We start from the raw sequence: 20,681 nt of genomic DNA, 5'->3' as shown, positions 1-20,681 counted from the left end.
TGCTTATCTTTAATTAAGGACAACCAGTGAACTTGCTATGTAACTGCCTACCAGTTTCTTACCTACTGGTAAAACTTAAGTCTACTGCGGTGTGAAGAGATAGCTTTTGTGTGGCCTTTCTCACCATGGTCCTGTAACTCCCACCCAAGTGACTGAGCGGGACTGTGCAGATAGGGTAATTGTGGCCATAAAAGGGATTGGTTAGTTTTGCCATTCCACTGGGCATGAGGTGAGCCATCAAGCCACCCCAGAGGCAGGAGATGGAGGATCGCACCAACACGAAGGAAGGAGAGCCAGAAGTGGTAGCACGAGAGACTGGCAAGAGTTGGCACAATGGGATTCCCACCCCATAGTATGAGAAAGTTGAATGCCTTTGGGCCAAGATGTCTTCTTGGAAGAACTATATCCTGAGCATTCCTGAACCTGAATTGTAACCTGTCACTTCTCTAATAAACCCCACAATCGTGAGAATGATCTGTGAGTTCTATGTGGCCACTGCAATGAATTATCAGAGCCAACAGGGAAGCAGAGTGCTGCGGGCGGGACAGTTGGTGTCAGAAGTGGTAGGAATGGAGGAGAGAGGAAGCATGTCTCACCTCTGCCTCATAGCAATCAGCCTTGGGCTGTTTTTCTTGATTCTCCTTCCTCCTTGTGAAGAGATGAGAGGTCAGACACTGTCCCTATGCCATTTTTTATCTATAAACCCCTTTAACACCAAAGTCCTCAAGAAGCTTGAAATTTTAAAAATTTATTACTTCACATTACCTCTAATAAAGCACAAGCTGAGATGGCTTAAATATCACCATTTTATAGATGTACCCATGACATATCCAAGCTTACAGATGTAGAAGCTTCTTTCCTTAACAATCACAGGTCATTTGCTTCATCAACCTAGTCCTTGGCTTGCAGTCGAAAATGGCAAAACGTGTGAAGTGACTGAAGAGCACATCCTACTCATGTCACGAGCAAGGAACCAAAGTTGAAGAACAGGAAGAGTCTGGACATCAGCCACTGTAAAAAATATTCTGCAGTAATGATACTCCAACAGACAGAAAGTAGAAAGGGTACTGAATTAGCCGAGCGGACTCCGGGCACAATTCTGACAGATTTCGGGCTAAGGAACTCTGTTGGAGAAGTTTCATTCTTTTTCTGCAATTCTCTTCTACAGATACAAAGTAAAACACAAGTCTTTATCAAAGTGACTAACGGCCTTTCCGTTTTTTCATTTTTCCTCCTGCCACTTTGTTCCTAACACCAATAGCACCTTCCGTGTCATCATTGTCCCCAGCATCCTCCCGTGAGCGTTTCTTCTTTTCTCCATGCTCCCTCAGCTCCTACAAGAAAACAGAAAGGATGGGACTGATAATGAGCTGCTGTCATTGAGGGTAACACATTCTAGTTTCTGTTCCTTAATATCAAACACAGAACAGCTCCTTACTACTTGCCATTAGCAAAGGAATAAGACCCAACTCCCAACATATGAAGATGTTAACCTTATTAGTAATCAAATACATTAAAACAATAAGCAATCATTTTCACCTGATAGGATGACAAAGATTTAAGAGAATGGTAATACCCAGTTACATATACTATCACTAACAGTATAAATTATTACAACTTTTCAGGGGAGGGGGAGGATAATCTGACATTTTGTATAAATTCTACTTTTAACTGTGCATACTCCTTGGCCCAAGGACCCCCGGTGGCGCAAACCGCTAAGTGCTAAGCTGCCAACTGAAAGGTTGGAGGTTCAAACCCACTCAGTGGCTCCATGGGAGAAAGACCTAGAAATCTGATTCTGTAAAGATTGCTGTTGTTAGGTGCCGTCGAGTAAACTTCGACTCAGAGCCAAGAAAGCCCTATGGGACAGCTGTATTCTGTCAAATGGGGTTGCTATGAGTTAAAATCAGCTTGACAACATACTTTTCGGCCCAGCAATTCTACTTCTAGGCATTTATTCTAAGGAAAAAAGATAAGTATGCAAAGCTGTACAGAGCAGGATGCTCATCAGAGTACTGGTTAAAATACCAAGAAAGTGGAAAAAGTACAAACATTCACCAGTGTAGATCATGCCACATATGTATAATGACATATTTCAGCTATTAAGAAATGATCACACGGATCTACACTTGCTGAAATACAAAGATGTTAATTATACAATTAAATATAATCTAATTATGATCAGGGAAAGAAAAATAGCCATATATTACCAATGGATCTCTCTGAGGGATGGTTCAATTTTCCTTTACTACTTAAATCCTTCTGTATTTTCTGAATTTTTCCCCAATACATATGTAATATTTTTATAAGTAAAAATACCAAATGAAAAATTCCATGTGGGTAGAAAAAAAACAAACCACACCTCAGCTACTCAAAAAAGCATGCCACGGGCCAAGTTTCTCCATTTCTGAGACTGGGACTCCAGGTAGCAGACGGCACTTCCAAGGATGTTCCTTTAGAACCTGCTCACCACCACTACACTATTGCTACTAGTACCACTAACTATACAGTTTATATTAGCTTGCCAGGTTCGCACAATCATCTAGGGTATTCAACTGGGTATCCCAGTTAACAGGTGAGGAAAGGACACTCAGAGGTTAAACAAATTACCAACATGCTCATACAGTTCACAGGTAGGTTTTCTGACCTCAAGTCCAACTGTTCTCTTACTACATGTAATACGTGAACAGTGGCCAAGGATGTGGTTACTTTGGTCACAATGAGCCCTAATTCTGATTCAACCACTTATTTGTATGGTCTAAAGCAAATCGCCTACCATCTCTATGCCTCAGTTTCCTCACCTTAAATGTGGAATAATACCCAGCTCCTGCAGTTTACTGTATGGATTAATAAAATAATGTGTCTGGCGCATGGTTAATAACATCTGCACACAAGCTGGGAAGAAAGCAACTAACTTGCATACCATTCGGGCAAATCTTTGAGCTTCAGCCACACGTTCTGTCAGCATCATAACCTCCTCATCCTGTGTTGGAAAGACAGGCAGTTTCTTCCCAATTAAGTGTTCTATGCGCTGAAAGAGTTCTACATCATACCTGAGGAAGGAAAATTGGCATCGCTCTGGTTGGCTGACGACACTAATGCCGGTCCATACCCAAACTATGATAGTGTATGATATCATGCAGTGTGAGACACACTTTTAAGTAATACTGAACCTACTTTTCCTTTTCTAAATACTGGTTAAATGCAATCTTCTGTGCGTAGCCCACTACAAAATCACTCAACATATTCTTTACTCACAGAAAAACCCTGGGTACATAAAAATTGTTTCTTTTAAAAAAAAAAAATCTGAAATTATTATTCTAAAACTTCCTGAGTTGAGGGAAAGGTAACTGCTCTCTGGCTCTAGCAGCTGAAAGAAATAATAGCTACCATTTGTTGTGTTTCTATATGCCAGATACTATTCTAGACCTTTTACACATATCGTCTCCAAATCTTCACCAAAATTCTGCTAGGTAGGTATTATTATTTCTAGTTTACAAATTACAAAAATGGGGATCAGAGAAGTTAAATGCCTGGTATAATAAATGCTAGAACGGGTTCCAAGTCAGTCTGGCTCCAAAGTTTTGCTCTTTTCTCTACATTGCTTCGCCCCTAAAGTTGATTTACTCACTGAGTGACAAAGGTAATAGACTTTCCAGAGCGCCCAGCTCGTGCTGTTCTACCCACTCGATGGATGTAATCCTAAAATAAAAAGGGTACATAAATTCGATTTATACAGAACATACATTAAAAACTGCATATGTAAAGTCTGACTGCAAACCTCTGAAACAAAATGGATTCATGCTCAAACAGGAGAAAAACGCCTGGGCCATTTGTTGAAATGGAATTATTTCATCTTTTTTATTCTCCTCACAGCACAAAACTGACCCGTTTTTCCTTTCTTTTATAAAAAGACAAATCTCTTAAGTATAGCTACATGGTTAGAAGCAACATGTATATGGAAAAAGAACACTGGGTCTAGAGGCAGACCTGGGTTACAGCCCTGGTTTTACCATCTGCCAGCTACAAGACTGTCTGCAAGTTACAGTCTCTCTACACCTTAGTAAAATCCACTGCTGTCAAGTGGATTCCAACTCACAGCGACCCCAGAGGGTTTCCAAGGCTGTAAATCTCTACAGAAGCAGACTGCCACATCTCTTTACCCCAGAGCTGCTGGTAGTTTCGAACCACCTACCTTTTGGTTAGCAGTCAATAGCTTTAACCACTGGTATCTCTCTAGAAGAAACCCTGGTGGCTTAGTGGTTAAGAATTATAGCTGCTAACCAAAATGTCAGCAGTTCGACTCTACCAAGCGCTCCCTGGAAGCCCTATGGGACAGTCCTACTCTGTCCTATACAGTCGCTATGAGTCGGAATCGACTCGACGGCAGTGCTGGGTCATTTCTGAAGAAACGAGATTGACACAGATCAGCATATGCTGGATCTGCACCTTTTGGCTGTCAACATATAATAATTCTTCTTGGCAACTTTCATTCACATTTATTAATGTTACATTAACCCAGGCACGTGCAAGATGATGAAGATGGCTAACTTAAAAGCTGTTCCATTTTTTGATATTTAATTAATCAAGAACAAAAGAAAAACCCTATATTGTAATTAAGGAAAGATAGACAACATTCCATTAAAAATATGCTTTGGGACTATGAAGTCAAGTCAGCAGCAGGACTCACCTTGGAATGGGTGGGAATGTCAAAGTTGACTACCACATCCACATGAGGAATATCTAAACCTCGGCTTGCAACATCAGTTGCTAGAAGAATGGAACGAGCTTTTGCCTTGAATTTGTTAAGGGATCCTAGGCGCTTGGTCTGAGATGATGAAGGAGAAAAAAATTATTACAATAAAAAAAGAAATGAGAAGAATTTTAATCTTGGAAAACTAAGGAATCTTGGAACCCAAGACCATGTTGCACAAAATAGACCACTAAACACAAGAACCAAGAGACAGAAATTTTTTAATGGACTTTTTTCTTTCCCACTAAGTCCAAACTGGGGCTTCATGGGTCAAAGTAGAAACACAGAAACAACAAAAGATATTTAACACTAAGACTTAAAAATAGTAATCTGAAATAGGGATTGTTTAACATGCTGGAAAGATAAATGAGAAATAACTTGTTAAATTCTTTAGAGACCAGAGAATCATTACCCTAGGCTGAATAAATCAACTCAACAGCTCCCAAACAAGACAACTACCTATGGAATATTTTAATTTCTTGCTATTCTGAAAGGAGGAACTAACTATCCATTTACCTAAAGCAACATTGCAAAGCCCGTAAAATAGAACAATTAGGGAAACAGGCGTTATGACACATGTCCTTACTATGCAAATCTACTGTCACAAGATTTCTCTTTCTCATGCTACCAGTTCACAGCTAAGGAGGCCAAAGAATCCTTACCTGGCTCATCTGTCCATGGAGAGGGATGGCAGTGAATCCAAGATTTCGGAGTAGCAAAGCTGTTCTCTGAGTATTGTTACAGGTGCTGCAGAATACCATAAAGGAGTTTCCAGCCAGTTCATTTAGAATATAAACCAGGTAGGTATCCTAAGTTACAAACCCAAAACCATAAATGTAATTGAATCTGAAAGAAGGGGTTAGAATCTTAGGCATATTAAACTACGTAAAAGACTAAGCCTATAGCTGATTCTCAATTATCCTGACCCTCAGCTGTCAGCTCTGCATTTCTTTACCAGCATCATCATCTCTGTGAACCACGCATCCACATAAAGCCCGATGCCAAGCACAAGATCTACACTCAGCCATCAGGAGATGCCTTTAAATCAAAGCACAAAACTAGGGTCATCCCAAGAAACCTGTAGGCCACATAATAAACAAAAGAAAAACTACCTCCAGGATGGGGTTAGGGTGGAATTATATCATTACATCGTGACTTCATTACTGTGGCTTAGTATGTTGTGAATTCCCAGAATGACTGGCTTATCAGTGGTAAACATAAGCAAAACATGCACTCTGAAGCAAACAGAAGGTACTCCAGTCTATATCACAGGCCTTAGCTAACCAAGCGTTGACACATTTTCAGATGCTTTGGTGAGGAAGGAGCAGGACTGGTCCAAGTAAATACTTTACCTTGAATTTAGAGGGAATAAAAAGATAATACTGCTGTAATTTTTCAACTGTCTGGTATTTAGAGGAAACCGCACATTTCACAGGATTCTTCAGAGCTGCTCGCTGAAGTTTTTGCACCTGAAGAAGGAAAATCTACAATTGTACGCTGGTTCCCAAATTTTTTCTACCTTTATTTATCACTGTTGTTGTTATTGTTATTCATTGTTATTTATCAATTCTTATAAAGGAGAAATCCCAAAAATTTCACCTTCTTGGTCATGGTAGCAGAGAAGAGAAATGTTTTCCGATCTCGGGGAATCACTTTAAGGATCTTATCAACCTAGGTTACGAAGAGAAAAGAATCCCAATATAAACATTTAGACTGGACACCTGCAATCCCTCTAGATAATGAAAGAGACAGGGAACAACAAACTAAATACATCACTATGGGAACTTGTGCATTCAAAAATTCAATTAAACTGAATTAAAAGTTACTGAACATTTACTCTTTGGTATCACAGTAGATGCTATTAAAAAAAAAAACAGCAATCCAGAGAAAAGAACAATTTGAATTGGGAGATTAGAACTAATCTAAGAAAAAAGGCATGAATAAGTATTTCTCAATCAAATGATATTTAGGCTATGATGACAGGGTCACCAAAGAAAATATATTTCAAGGTGCATGGGAGAGGTATAAGTCAAATTAAATGGACGAGAAAATCTGATTTTGATATTTCTCATCTCTCAAGTGTAGAAATTTTGTCAGCCCATATTCTATAGAAGCACGGACAACGTGATGGGCATCAAGATGCCAATGCAGTGCTCTATGTAACAGAGGTGTGCAATGCACCAATTTTAAAACTGGGTACTTGTGATGCTCTAAGAAGGGGAAAGAAATTAAGACCTCACCTCTGTCTCAAAATCCATATTCAATATTCGGTCTGCTTCATCCATGACCAAGTATTTGAGAGCTCTTAAGTTGAAACCTTTTGTATTTTCCAAATGGTCAATCAGGCGACCAGGAGTTGCTACCAAAAAAGATTTATGAGAAAAGGCAATATTTAAGAACAAGGACAAAAGAAGTAAAGTTACCTACTCCATTAAAAATATGAACTATTACCAAAAGCTGTTTCTCAAAGTCTTCCCAAGCAAATAAGTTATACCCAATATTGATAGATCTCCAATTCATGATTGCCAACACGTTCTACCCTTGTCAACTACTCACCTATCACTATATGTGGTTTTTTTGCCAAGGCCAGAGATTGGGACATTGAATCAATTCCACCTACAATCACAGCTACAGAAATAAAAACAACATAAAAAAGAGACTTAATTTTTTCCCCCAGACCACTGAGCATCTTTTAAACCGAACGCTAGATTTCTACTTAAATTCAGTCTTCCCTTAGAATTAAGACTATCCCCAAAGCTAATGTACCAGATCAGTTCTTCAGGTCCAGGAACTTAGCCTAACAGTATGTTCTTCCATTCTCTAAGATTCCTCTCCTCTCAGACACTTACCACTCTGTACTCCAATAGAGGACCCCAGGGCTTCAAATTGCTCTGAGATCTGAAAGGCCAGCTCCCGGGTGGGAGTGAGAACCAGTGCAAACAAACGCTGGGGCGTCTCTAGCAAGGCATTCAGAATTGGCAAAGCAAAAGCCCCCGTTTTTCCAGAGCCTGTTTCTGCCAGCCCAATGATATCACGACCTAGAAGAAAAAGAAAACACCTAATACCAAAGAAATTCTCTACTCATTTCCACATTTCCTACAATGACACCACCCTGGGCACAAAGTAGACCCTGAATAAGTATCTGATGAATTGGGGGTTAGAAAGTGAAGGAGCTTAAGTAGCTTGACTCATGTGGTAGTGAGCAATGTCCACTGCCAACGGCTGGGGTTTGTACTGCTTTCAGTTTTTGTTTTTTTGTTGTGTTCTGTTTTTTTTTTTTTTATGATTCCCCCCCAGAGCAAACCTGTCTGTGGAACTGATGAATTTTTCTAAATCTTCTCATGTCTTTTTCTCAAAACCTCTAAGCCTTTTTACAATGTTACTATTCTATGTGGAATCTACTAGAATCCATAAGCTCCATGACAGTACAATACACTTTGTCATATTCACCTGCCACATTGCCAGCACCTAACACTTAATACATGCAACAGATCAGAAGGAAATCAGCCTCCAAAACCATCAAAAAATTTTGATCATTCCATAGTAACACTCCGTGATACAGGGCTAAGGATACAGATTTCTTAACTAGAAGAGTCTACATTCAAATTCTAGCTCTAGCAATAATTAGTTATGTGACTGTAGGCAAGTTACTTAATCCTCTGAGCCTCAATTTTCTCACCAATAAGAATTCCTACCTTTCAGGACTGTTATAAGGTTTAAGAACAAAAGACGTATCCAGGGCTCAGTAACTGCAGAAACTGAGACCCTCATTAGTGCTCAAATTAAAATTAAAAAATAGAAGAAAGCAAAAACCTTTGTTACACTATCTGAATCATTTGCTTAGGTCCATAATCTATAGATTCAAATGATGTATTTGCAAACTATTCATCAGAAATGAGACAACCCAAGAATAAGGGTGGTGATCACTTTAATCATGTTACTCAGTTCCTAATAACTGTCCATTAATCCCTATTTTTCTCTGCACCAATACTAACTTTTCACTGAAATCACTGGAGTAATTTTAGAATTATTACCACCACCTAATGCTGATTCCCTCTTGCCACCTCTGCTGTAGGGCAAGCAGGGAAAAGGCAAAATGCTCCAACTATTTTTTTTTTTTTACTATTTGAAAGCAACCCTGGTACCACCGCTACATCTTTCCCACCAAGGTCTTTCAAATACCAGCAAGGTCACCCATGGTGGACACATTTTAGTGGAGCTTCCAGACTAAAACAAATTAGAAAAAAAAGCCGAGTGATCTACTCCCAAATATTAGTCAATGAAAACCCTATGTATCACAACAAAATATTGTCTGATATAGCGCTGAAAGATGAGTCCCTTGGTTGAAAGGCACTCAAAATACAGAGCGGCCACAACGATGGACATGAACATACCAACTATCATGAAGACAGCACAGGGAAGGGCAACATTTCATTCTGTTATACATGGGGTCACCATGAGTCAGAGTCATCAATTTGACAGCAATTAACAACCACTACCACTACCTTACTCGTTTATTGCCAAAGTTATTGGTCTCCCTGACACCAGTCTCTCCTCTCTAAACCGTCCTACACAGTTATGAGATTAATCTTCCAAGATTACAACTCTACGGACTTCATTCTCCTGCTGAAAAAAAGAAATCTCCAAAGGAGCTCCACTGCATATGAAACAAAGACCAAATTCCTTTACTCGGCATTCAAGTCCTTCATGATCTGACCCCAATCATCTTAAACTTTTTCACCACTCTATGCTAAGTACTCGCAGGTCTCCATACATGCCCCAGGTTTTCCAGCCTCCCTGGCTTTTTTCATGTGGTTCCCTGTACCTAGAAGATTCTCCCCTCCCATCATATCTGAATGTCTAAATCCTACGAAGTGTCACGGTTCAGCTCAAATGTCTTCCCTATCTTCTCAGCCAAAAAATAAAATGAAATAAATCTTCTCTAATCCACTCCAATTAGAAGTAACCTTTTCTACTCCCTCAGCACTTTGAATATAACTTTCTTATGTCTGTGTTCATTCTGTAAGAAATTTGTTAATTATCAACTTACCAGACTGTAAACTCTGGGAAGGGCAGAATCTCAATCCCCAGTGCCTTACACTCATCTCAAGCACTCAGTAACTATTTATGGGAGGAACATAAATACACAGAATAAATCTAATCCCTTTTTCACAACAGTTCTTCAAATCATTAAAGCCAATTATCATATGCTATCCCCTAACTCTTTTCTCCAGACCAAACACACTCAGTCCCTTTAACTATCTGTGACTATTTTTTTATTTTTATTGTACTTTAAATGAAAGTTTACAAGTCAGTCTCACACAAAAACTTATATACACCTTCCTACTTACTCCCAATTGCTCTCCCCCTGAGACAGCCCGCTCCCTCCCTCCACTCTCTCGTCATGTCCATTCCACCAGCTTCGAACCCCTCTACCCTCTCATCTTCCTTCCAGACAGAAGATGCCAACATAGTCTCAAGTGTCCACCTGATCCAAGAAGCTCACTCCTCACCAGCATCCCTCTCCAACCCACTGTTCAGTCCAATCCGTCTGAAGAGTTCACTCTGGGAATGGTTCCTGTCCTGGGCCAACAGAAGGTCTGGGGGCCATGACCACTGGGGTCCTTCTAGTCTCAGTCAGACCATTAAGACTGGTCTTTTTACGAGAATTTGGGTCTGCACCCCACTGCTCTCCTGCTCCCTCAGGGGTTCTCTGTTGTGTTCCCTATCAGGGCAGTCATCAGTTGTAGCCAGGCACCATCTAGTTCTTCTGGCCTCAGGCTGATGTAGTCTCTGGTTTACGTGGCCCTGTCTCTTGGGCTCGTAATTACCTTGTGTCCTTGGTGTTCTTCATTCTCCTTTGGTCCAGATAGGCTGAGGCTAATTGATGCATCTTAGAAGGCTGCTTGCTAGCGTTTTAAGAGCCCAGATGTCTCTCCAGAGTGGGATGCAGGGTGTTTTCTTAATAGATTTTATTATGCCAATTGACTTAGATGTCCTCTGAAACCACGGTCCCCAAGCCCTGGGCCCTGATACACTGGCCTTCGAAGTATTCAGTTTATTCAGGAAACTGCTTTTGGTTTAGTCCAGTTGTGCTGACCTCGCCTTACTGTGTGTTGTCTTTCCCTTCACCTAAAGTAGTTCTTATCTATTATCTAACTAGTGAATACCTCTCTCCCACCCTCCTTCCCTCCCCCTTCTCGTAACCATCAAAGAATATTTTCTTCTGTTTAAACTATTTCTCGATTTCTTATAATAGTGGTCTTATACAATATTTACCCTTTCACAACTGACTAATTTCACTCAGCATAATGCCTTCCAGACTCCTCCACGTTAGGAAATGTTCCACAGATTCATCACTGCTCTTTATCGATGCATAATATTCCATTGTGTGAATATACCATAATTTATTTATCCATTCTTCCATCGATGGGCACCTTGGTTGCTTCCATCTTTTTGCTATTGTAAACAGTGCTGCAATAAACATGGCTGTACATATATCTGTTCGTGTAAAGGCTCTTATTTCTCCAGAATATATTCCAAGGAGTGGGACTGCTAGATCGTATGGTAGTTCTATTTCTAGCTTTTTAAGAAAGCGCCAAATCGATTTCCAAGGCGGCTGTACCATTTTACATTCCCACCAGCAGTGTAGAAGGGTTCCAGATCTGTAACTATTTTTGATATGATATTATATTCATTGCCCCTGTTTGATCCCTGACAACTGTGGTCCCCAGACATAAGCATCGTATTCTAGGTGTATTCTAACCAATGCAAAGCACGATTCTCTCTCTAGAGCTAGTCCAAGAGTTCTTAATCTAAGGCTCATGGGAGAGAAATTCGAAGGAGGGGAAAGGATTTTGGGGAGCGAGGAGGGAGAGTGTGTCCTGAATTCACTGAAATTATATATATTTGTGCACTTTTTTTTCCTGGGGAGAAAATCTTTTATTTTATTGTCAAAGGGGATAAAGGACCCTCAAAATATCACTTTCCTCTTATAGTAATGAGATGAAGGTTACATCCACTTACTTAGAGGATTTTAATAAATTTCAGTAACAACCATCTCTGGGTCTCTTTCACCATCCATTCTGATCCTGTAAAGTTGATGTTTCGGAAACTAAAAGTGGGACCATACCTCTACTCCTATCAAAGTTCATCCTGTTATCTTCAGGCCCACTAGTTATCAACCAGCACCTTAACCATTCTTCTGCAAATGTGACATACTTCACGGCAAAACCTCTTCGCTCCTCTAGACACTAATATATGTTCCAGGCACCTTTATGTAAGTCTGCACTTATTGATTCATAATTTCTAACAAGTTAGCACACTTTAATCCTGTGTTTTCTTAAAGTCGACATCTGTGCCAGACAACAAATCCCTTCAGTTAAAAAGATGCAAAGTAAGCTCGAAGAAATTGGAGAAAAAACTGATTTTTTTCAAAAGCCAATAAGGCACAGACTTTATCTTTAGTGACTGTATTTTTATTTCAGTTGAATTATGCAAGCAAGAGCTCTCAAAATGGTAAGTATTTGAGTATAACTTCATGCTGAATCTGTACCAAAAAAATAAAAACCAAACCTGTTGAGTTGATTCTGACTCATAGTGACCCTGTAGGACAGAGCAGAACTGCCCCATAGAGTTTCCAAGGAGTGCCTGATGGAGTCCACCTGCCGACGTCTTGGTTAGCAGCCTTAGTACTTAACCACTGCCAATCTGTACCAGGCCACATATTTAGTTTCAACTCACCTTGTAAAGCCAAAGGAATAGCTTCAATCTGGATCTTGGTGGGTTTCGTCCATCCCAACTGGTCACAGGCTTCACACAACACATCCGTCACACCCTTAGAATTCAGAAAAACACAACTTAGTGAAGAAGAGCATATCCTCCACCTCTCTCCTACTTAAATGACAGTCAGAGCCACCGTGCCGGTGACATGTACATGCCTTTCACTTTGATTCACAAGGTGCTTATTATGCACCTATTCAGAGCCTGCTGTTTAACTATGAATACTATTAGACAGTGGCTCAAGACTTACTGGTATTTTCTACTCACAAGGACAAAGCCAAGAACTTTACATCATGACTGAGAATCGAGTCGAGGGCTATGAGTCTGTTTGTTTGTTGTGGGGGGGCAGGGTTATACCATTTAATCGTCCCTACAATCCTGTGCGGTAATTACTTATTGTTATCCCCAATTTGCAGATGTGGAAATTGAGGCACAGAGAGGTAATATAACTTGCCTCCAGTAAGCGATCATCAGAATTCAAACCTATTTAATCTGACTCCAAAGCCCAAGATATCAAAACACTGATTTGCCACATGTTAATCTCCCGGAGAAATACAAACTTCGCCAAAGTGGCAAATGGGGACTCTAAGAGCGTGGCAGCCCTCCTACCACCTAAACTCGGCGGTTGAAGGTGCACCTCCGAAGCCGAGCTTCTGAAATTCTAGGGAAAGCCCAAGTTAGGCCCCGCCTGCTTTTCTACACCACCGGCCGGGATCTAAGGAAACCAGGCTCTGCCTTGCGTCTGACGCCAGCTGTACAAAGAGAAGCCAGAGTCATCCACTCTCACCAGGTCTTTAAAAGTTTTCGTTTCCTCCTCCTCCACCTGCGGCTGGGGCGTTTCAGTCGGAGAATCGTGCTCCACGGACGCCGCCATTTCGTTTAGGGCTCCGGAAGTGGGTCGGCAGCGCGCGGGATGCTGGGAAACGTAGTTTTAGTTCTTACCAGACGGCGTGTTCCGGGCGCCCCTGCAGTTATGCTGGGGCTTGCACCACCTGTCCGGTGGGACGGGCTTCGTGGAAATGTGAAAATAGTTAGGGATGGTTATAACGGCGGGGACATGAATTGAGCTGAGTGCAGATGGAGCTGTTGACCGGGGACTCCAGTCTGTCCTTTGACCAAGAAAAAAAAAAAAGTTTAAGTCCAGTAGATTCCGGCTCACAGCGACCCTACAGGACAGAGTAGAACTGTCCCCATAGGATTTCCAAGGAGCAGCTGGTGGATTCGAACTTTAGACCTTTTGGTGAGTAGCTGTAGCTCTTAACCACTGCGACACCAGCGCTCTGCAATCTGCCTTTTCGGTCCCATTTAAAAAGCACTTCCTAGTTCTCTGGTCCATTATGTTCCCGGCTTTCCTAACTATACAATTTAGAACCGATTAATATAATTTTGTTGTTGTTAGTAGTTATACAGTTGATTTTGATTCATGGCTATTCCATGTGTGCAGAGTTGAACTGCTCCATAGGGATTTCAAGACTGACCTTTGGGAAGCAGATCACCGGGCCTGTCTCCCGAGTCGCCTCTGGGTGGGTTCTAGATGCTAACCTTTCTAATAGTAATTGAGTGCTTAATGTTTGCACCACCCAGGGACTACATTGATATCATATTACTATTTATTTATAATGATATTCATTTATTTAGTAGTATTTGTTAAAAGGAAACCCTGGTAGCGTAGTGGTTAAGTGCTAGGACTGCTAACCAAACGGTCGGCAGTTCGAATCCGCCAGGCACTCCTTGGAAACTCTATGGGCCAGTTCTGCTCTGTCCTGTGGGGTCACCATGAGTCGGAATTGACTCTACGGCACTGGGTTTGGTTTGGTTGATTTGTTAAGAGCCTACCACAGGCTAGGGCAAGATGCCTAGTGAACAGGATAATGCCCCCATCCTTGGGGAGAAGGCAGATAGTAAATAATTAATCACAAATAACTTAAAATTGTAAAAACTGCTAAGCATTTAACAAATGGAAATAAAAATGACAGAGAGTACTCTGCACATATGGGGTTGCCATGAGTCAGACTTAATGGCAACTAACAACAACAACAAACCTGGGAAGGGTGGGTTGTTGGGATAACTATGAGATTGGGAAGACCTCTCTGAGACCTCACTGATGAGTAGGAGAGAGCCCCTTCAAGAGCCCAAGGGGCGATTGTTCAGACTAAGGGAACAGCAAGTACAGAGACCCTGAGGTAGTATAGCCTGTGAGGCTATTGTGGAATCTGCTACTACTTAGGCAAACTAAGTGTATTGCATACCTAATGCCCAGAAAGTGCACTCCTGTTGCCCGGCACACAGGTTGTCACCCAGTGGCCAGGGTGCTCGTTACAGCATCATTCCTGAGATAGGGAGTTGGAAGCAATACAGCGTATACCACTGGGAGAATGGATAGGTAAAATGTGTACATGGTGTGTTCAAATGTGCCCATAACAATATGGTTAGATGTCAAAACCTAGTGCTGAGTGAGAATAGTACAAAACAGAATGAAGTATGTCCATGCACATTTAAAACATATGTCTATCAGATATCACATTCTGAGAGAACACATACAAGTTGACAGATGCATGTTAAACATTTTAGAATGCTTGCCTGTGAAGGGAAAGGAATGGGAATGAAAATTGAGGATAAAACAGAATACGTATACAAAGCAAGAGAGGGGACTTCTGATGAGAAGTATGATGAACTCAACTCACCTGAGTAGAGGTGGATTATCCAGTAGGCAAGGTAAGCATGAACTTACTTGTGCTTACTTACTGTCTTGGTTATCTAGTGCTGCTGTAATAGATAGACCACAAGTGGATGGCTTTAACAGAAATTTATTTTCTCACTGTCTAGGAGGGTAGAAGTCCAAATTCAGAGCACCAGCTCTAGGGGAAGGCTTTCTGTCTCTGACAGGACTGGAGAAAGGTCCTTCTCATCAATCTTCCCCTGGTCTAGGAGCCTCTCAGCACAAGGACCCTGGATCCAAAGGATGTGCTATCCTCCTGGCTCTTGTCTCTTGGTGGTATGAGGTTCCCATGTCCCTCTGCTCACTTCTCTCTTTTATATCTCAAAAGAGATTGACTTAAAACACAACCTAATCTTATAGATTGAGTCCTGGTTTATTGAGTCCTGCTAATCCCACCACATTAACATCATAGAGGTAAACTTTACAACACACAGGAAAATCACATGGGATGACAAAATAATGGACAATTGCACAATACTGGGAATCATGGACTAGCCAAGTTGACACATATTTTTGGGGTACACAATTCAATCCATAACACTTACTAATCTGTAGTGAACAATTTTACCTGAGGTTCACCCTGTGGGGTTGGAAGAGAGACAGATGCCAGCCATACCTAGAAGCAGAATCTTGGATGTGCTGAAAAGATAATGTGGTATGCAAGGTAAACACTGTGCTTACCTTGCCTATTGGATAACTCACCCCTGCACTTGAGGTCCATTTCGCCCAGGATTTCTTACAGCCTGAACAGGGAAGAATGTGTGCAGTTACGAATACCTCTTATTGTGCTTATGTCAACACCTCAGGGCAAGTAGAATCAATGTCAAAAAGTTTATGAAGAAGCCAAGTGGCTATATACCCTTGGAAAGAGCAGCACAGCAGAGGGCATCTGGGAAACTGTCAAGAACATTCTCCCTTCTGCGACGTGGTTCCTACCCCTACTGGGGCCTCTAGTATGTATCCTTCTTTTGCTGCTTTTTGGTCCCTGCCTTTTCAAACTCTTCGTAAGATTTGTATCTTCTAGGCTCGAAAAGTTCCATTTCCAAATGGTGGTTGCCCAAGGATTCCAGCCAATCCCCTGGGAAGAACCTGTCCAAAGATTCCATGTAGGTCCCTGACCTCGCCTCTAGCCAGCAAGAAGAAGTTACAGAAGATGAGACCTTCGGCTTGCTCCCCTTTTAGGATTAAAGGGAACCTGTTAGAGGAGGGATTGAAACCCTAGCTAGAGGATCCTGAGAGGCACCCCAAGATAAGATAGAGTGGTTGTGCAAAGTCCATCAACTCCCTTTACTTCATGACTAGCCACTAATATATTCCAGGCAACATTTTCTTAGTAACATTTTCTGGGAAGCCCAACCACCAGAAGGCTGCACCTTGAGAACTAGCTCCAACCAGCTACCCATGCTTGCACAGTACCTAGCCTCCAAACCTCCTTTCTCCGGAGGGGAGCACAATTACCAGCCCACCATTGTATCTGGACCCCATTCTAGAGCCAGAGGTCCAGCCACCAGTGCATTTGGCCCAAGATGAATCGGCAACCGGACTCCCAAACTTGAACAGGATAGGGGGATTCCAAGAATGGGGCATGCGAAGGGAGACTGAGGTGTAAGACCCAGAACCAGTCTCCCCATAAAAGATCACCAAATCCCCAGCTCAGGGAGCTCGCTCTCTTTTGGTCACTCGACCTCACTTCGCTCCTTGTCTGTGCAGACAATAGACTTGCCACTTTCTCTTTCCCTTGCATCAGGTGTCCGTCTTATTTCATTTGACTAATAGGACAGAACAAGAACCCGAGAGGCATTCGGTTATAATTAAGGGCTCTGGGGCTAACCAAAAGGTCAATGGTTTGAACCCACCAGTGGCTCCAAGGAAGAAAAGATGTGGCAGTTTGCTTCCGTAAAGATTACAGCCTTGGAAACCTTGTGGAGCAGTTCTCTTCTGTCCTATAGGGTCAGTATGAGTCGGAATGAACTCGATGACACACCACAACAACTGATGAAGTAGAACTTGGCAAAACATTGAGATGTCAGGTACCATGGCAAACCAGGAAGGACTTCACTGATGGTCTCTTTAGGGAGTGAAGCTTTTCTTTGTGATTACCCACACCCCTGCAGAATAGGCTGAGAATTTTGTTCTTTTTATACCAGATCACTCTAAGTTAAAGGAAAGAGGAGAGAATACTCAATGTTTAAAACAATAGGTATCCCTGAAATTGGTTCTGTCAGGTAGTCAGGCAGTCACAGGCACATGCTGTGCACTAACGTGACCTAAGGCGCACCAGCTCTCCTTTTAGCTCTCTCTCGGCCACCAGTACCAGTACCAATTGCCAGGGAGTCACCCCAACTCATGGCGGCTGCGTGCATCAGAGTAGAACCATGGTCCGTAGGGTTTTCAGTGGCTGCTTTTTTGGGATTAGATGACCAGGATTTGCTTCTGAGGTGTCTCTGGGTGGACTCGAACTTCCAACCTTTGGCAGTCAAGTGCATTAATTGTTTGTATCAGCCAAGGACTGCCCTCGCAGCTACCCTCTCCATTTTCCTACGCCACTCTAGATGATCTCCAAAGGGTGTGATATGCTTTGAGATAACGGGAAGCTATCTTCTCCCAAATAAAGTCTGCCAAATTAGCTCTGGCTCTTCTTCTTTCTGTACAGTCATGTAGACTGGTTGGAAACTTGCGTTATATCTTTCTTGTTTGACAAATGGGGAACTCGAGTTCCAGGATGAAGAGAAGTGTCCAGGGTCACATGGTAAGAAACAGGAGACAAGACTAGAACCCAAGCCTCTTGAGGCCCAGATCAATGCTTTTACTGAAAAGAACATCATTTTACACAATCGCGAGCAGCTGTCTTCTGTACAAACACACTCAGAATTCCTCTGTCACACAGATTTTTCTTTGAAAACAGAGAACAGCTGAACTATGTATTTTGCTTCCCTTGGACTCATTCCCTGATTTCATTTGTTGTTGTTGTTCTGAGTTGCCGTTGAATTGGTTCCAACTCATGGCGACTTCATGTGTGCAGAGTAGGAGTGTGCTCCATAAGGTTTTCAAGGCTATGATCTTTCAGAAGCAGACTGCCAGGCCTTACTCCCAAAGGCACCTCTGGGTGGATTTGAACTGCCAACCTTTTGGTTAGTAAACCAATACTTAACCTTTTGTGCCACCCGGGTGCTCTTTCTGATTTTGTTTAGGAGCATGAAATGGGAAATGAAAAGTGTTGAGAGAAGGTGAGAAAACTGACTGGGTGGGGTTGGGTGGGGAGCACAGATAAGGGTCCTGAAAAGGGGTCCCAGCTGGAAACAATTGGAAGGACTATAAAATTGTATATAAAATAGGGTCTAAAGTTACCCAAGTTCTGTTAAAATGTGTTACGGATAAAGAGGGGGAAAAAACAAAATGCATAATCTTTGTAGGGGGAAAATATTTTAATTCCAAAGAGATGACATTTCTGCTGCTCCCTTCAAAGGAAACCTATTTTGGGAAACTGATTTAAACTGCGCAACTGTTATTGTAATGTAAAACTCTGTCCGTTTTAGCCAAAACAAAAATCATTTCTCTTTGTTCTTGGATAACATAGACATTGGCTATTTTTAAAACTTCCTTTGGTGCCAGTGCCCCCCAGGGCATTCGTGGACACAAAGAGGATGTGGTGTCTCACCAGCAATCCTCCCTTCCTTGGTTTGAGGGATACCAGCAAGGTTTGGGCCTTCAGCCAGCACCCACCCCGGTGACAGGTTCATGTCAGACCAACAGGGTGACCACACATGCCTTGCAAAGAAGAAACCTGCATTAACCAAGAGAAGTGTCTGTTTTTGACTATCCCTACCAGGTTTAGAGTAGTTTGGAAATATATACTCTGGTGGTGGAAATAAACCCTAGAGGTCCATTCTAGTAACTGAGTCACGTCATATCCTGTACTTTCAGAACAATGAGGAAGGTTAAAGAGGAAATCCAAATAAACATTCAAAATGATGAGAACCTGAAACAATATACTGGCTCCAAAGGAGGGGTCTAAGTAACTGATACCATCTTATTCAAAGACTTTCGTGGGCCCTAGGCACTTTTGCTTTTGTGAGCCCCTCCCTCCATAAACAAATGTAAAGAATTATGTTTTAGGACTTCATTTAGTATAAATATATTAATATGTATTAAAACATTTTCTTTGCCTTAAAGATTTTTTTCTCTTGATTTAAAAGAAATTAAAACTTCTTTTTTCCGTGGTCCTCTAGACAACAGTGGTTAAGAGATCAGGTTGCTAACCAAAGGGTCAGCAGTTCAAATCCACTAGCCGCTCCTTGGAAACTGTATGGAGCAGTTTTACTCCATCCGTAGGGTAGCTATGAGTTGGCAGCAACTCAGCGGCAACGGGTTTGTTTTGGTTTTGGCTAAAAGTATTGTAGGCCCTGGCACTGTGTCCACTGTGCCTGACGGATAAGGGAAGGGAATGAGGAACGTGGGTGAAGCCCTTAATAGGCGGGTAACACGGGGCCACTGTGGGGTATGGGCATGTTTGTATATTAGTGGCTCCTGGGGCAAAAGTAAAATGAGCCCCAAACCTAGGGACAAGGGTTTTGTGAAGGACTCAAATAAGAATCAGTTATGTATCGGTTTCTGCACAAAATCTTCCTAGAAATAATATACCCTGTAGTCTAATGTGGAGAAAGCTCACTGTTATGGATTGAACTCTGTCCTGTAAAAATATGTGTTATAAATCCTAACCCCTATACCTGTGGTTGGAGCCATGGTATCAGAGTGGTTAAGCATTCTTTGTCTTACCTCTTCTTTTCCCAGTCCCCACACCTAATCCATCAGCAAATCCTAAAGACTTTGCTACCAAAATTTATCTTGTATCCCTCTGCTTCTCCTCCTTTCCCGTCACTACCATCATAGTCCAAAATAAGCTTTATTATTGTTTGATATCCCACATGACTCTAAGCACTACCAGAGCAGTAACCACATCTCCGCCACGCACCACTGCAATCCCCAGCGCCTAGCATATAATAGGCATTCAGTAAATACTTGTGCAGTAATGAATGAGACTGGTTTGTAGATTAGTCTCCTGTCAGTGGGCTTAGCATGAATAAATCCCCCACAGCCTAATTATTTACTAATTATATGGATCACAGGGAGTTTCTGAACCAGAAAATAAAATGGAGAAACCAACGCTGGAGTGTGGTAATTTAAAGAGGCTGCAGCAACTCCCCTGGCAGGCACTACCCAGTAGACAGTCGCTAGAAGCAGCTTAGTCTGGCTGCAGCTTAGTCTGGCTGGGGTGGGAGGTGGCACTAAAGCCAATTTCTCAACCAAACCGGTGATTTGCCCCCTTGAACATTAGCCAGAACACCTAGGTCCAAAACCACCCCTTATATTCCAAGAATAAGAGATTTTTGTGTCCAGTACCCAAAAATCTGGTGTCTCAGACTAGGA

At 41.9% G+C, this 20,681-nt stretch overlaps 1 protein-coding gene across 1 annotated transcript; it reads right to left on the bottom strand.

Annotated features, from left to right (window-relative positions):
• Positions 1-732: 732 nt before the first annotated feature.
• DDX47 (DEAD-box helicase 47) lies at positions 733-13,451 on the bottom strand. The gene is made up of 12 exons (XM_049882517.1): positions 13,323-13,451; positions 12,497-12,590; positions 7,603-7,791; positions 7,310-7,381; positions 6,994-7,112; positions 6,353-6,424; positions 6,106-6,222; positions 5,416-5,562; positions 4,691-4,828; positions 3,632-3,702; positions 2,924-3,053; positions 733-1,334 (listed from the first exon to the last, which is right to left on the bottom strand). Exons 1-12 carry the CDS (start codon positions 13,407-13,409, stop codon positions 1,203-1,205), a joined length of 1,368 nt encoding a protein of 455 aa, XP_049738474.1. The 5' UTR covers positions 13,410-13,451; the 3' UTR covers positions 733-1,202.
• Positions 13,452-20,681: the final 7,230 nt, after the last annotated feature.

Source organism: Elephas maximus, chromosome 4 (genome assembly GCF_024166365.1).
Source record: "Elephas maximus indicus isolate mEleMax1 chromosome 4, mEleMax1 primary haplotype, whole genome shotgun sequence".
NCBI lineage: Eukaryota > Metazoa > Chordata > Mammalia > Proboscidea > Elephantidae > Elephas > Elephas maximus.
This window is presented reverse-complemented; position numbering and strand designations above follow the sequence as displayed.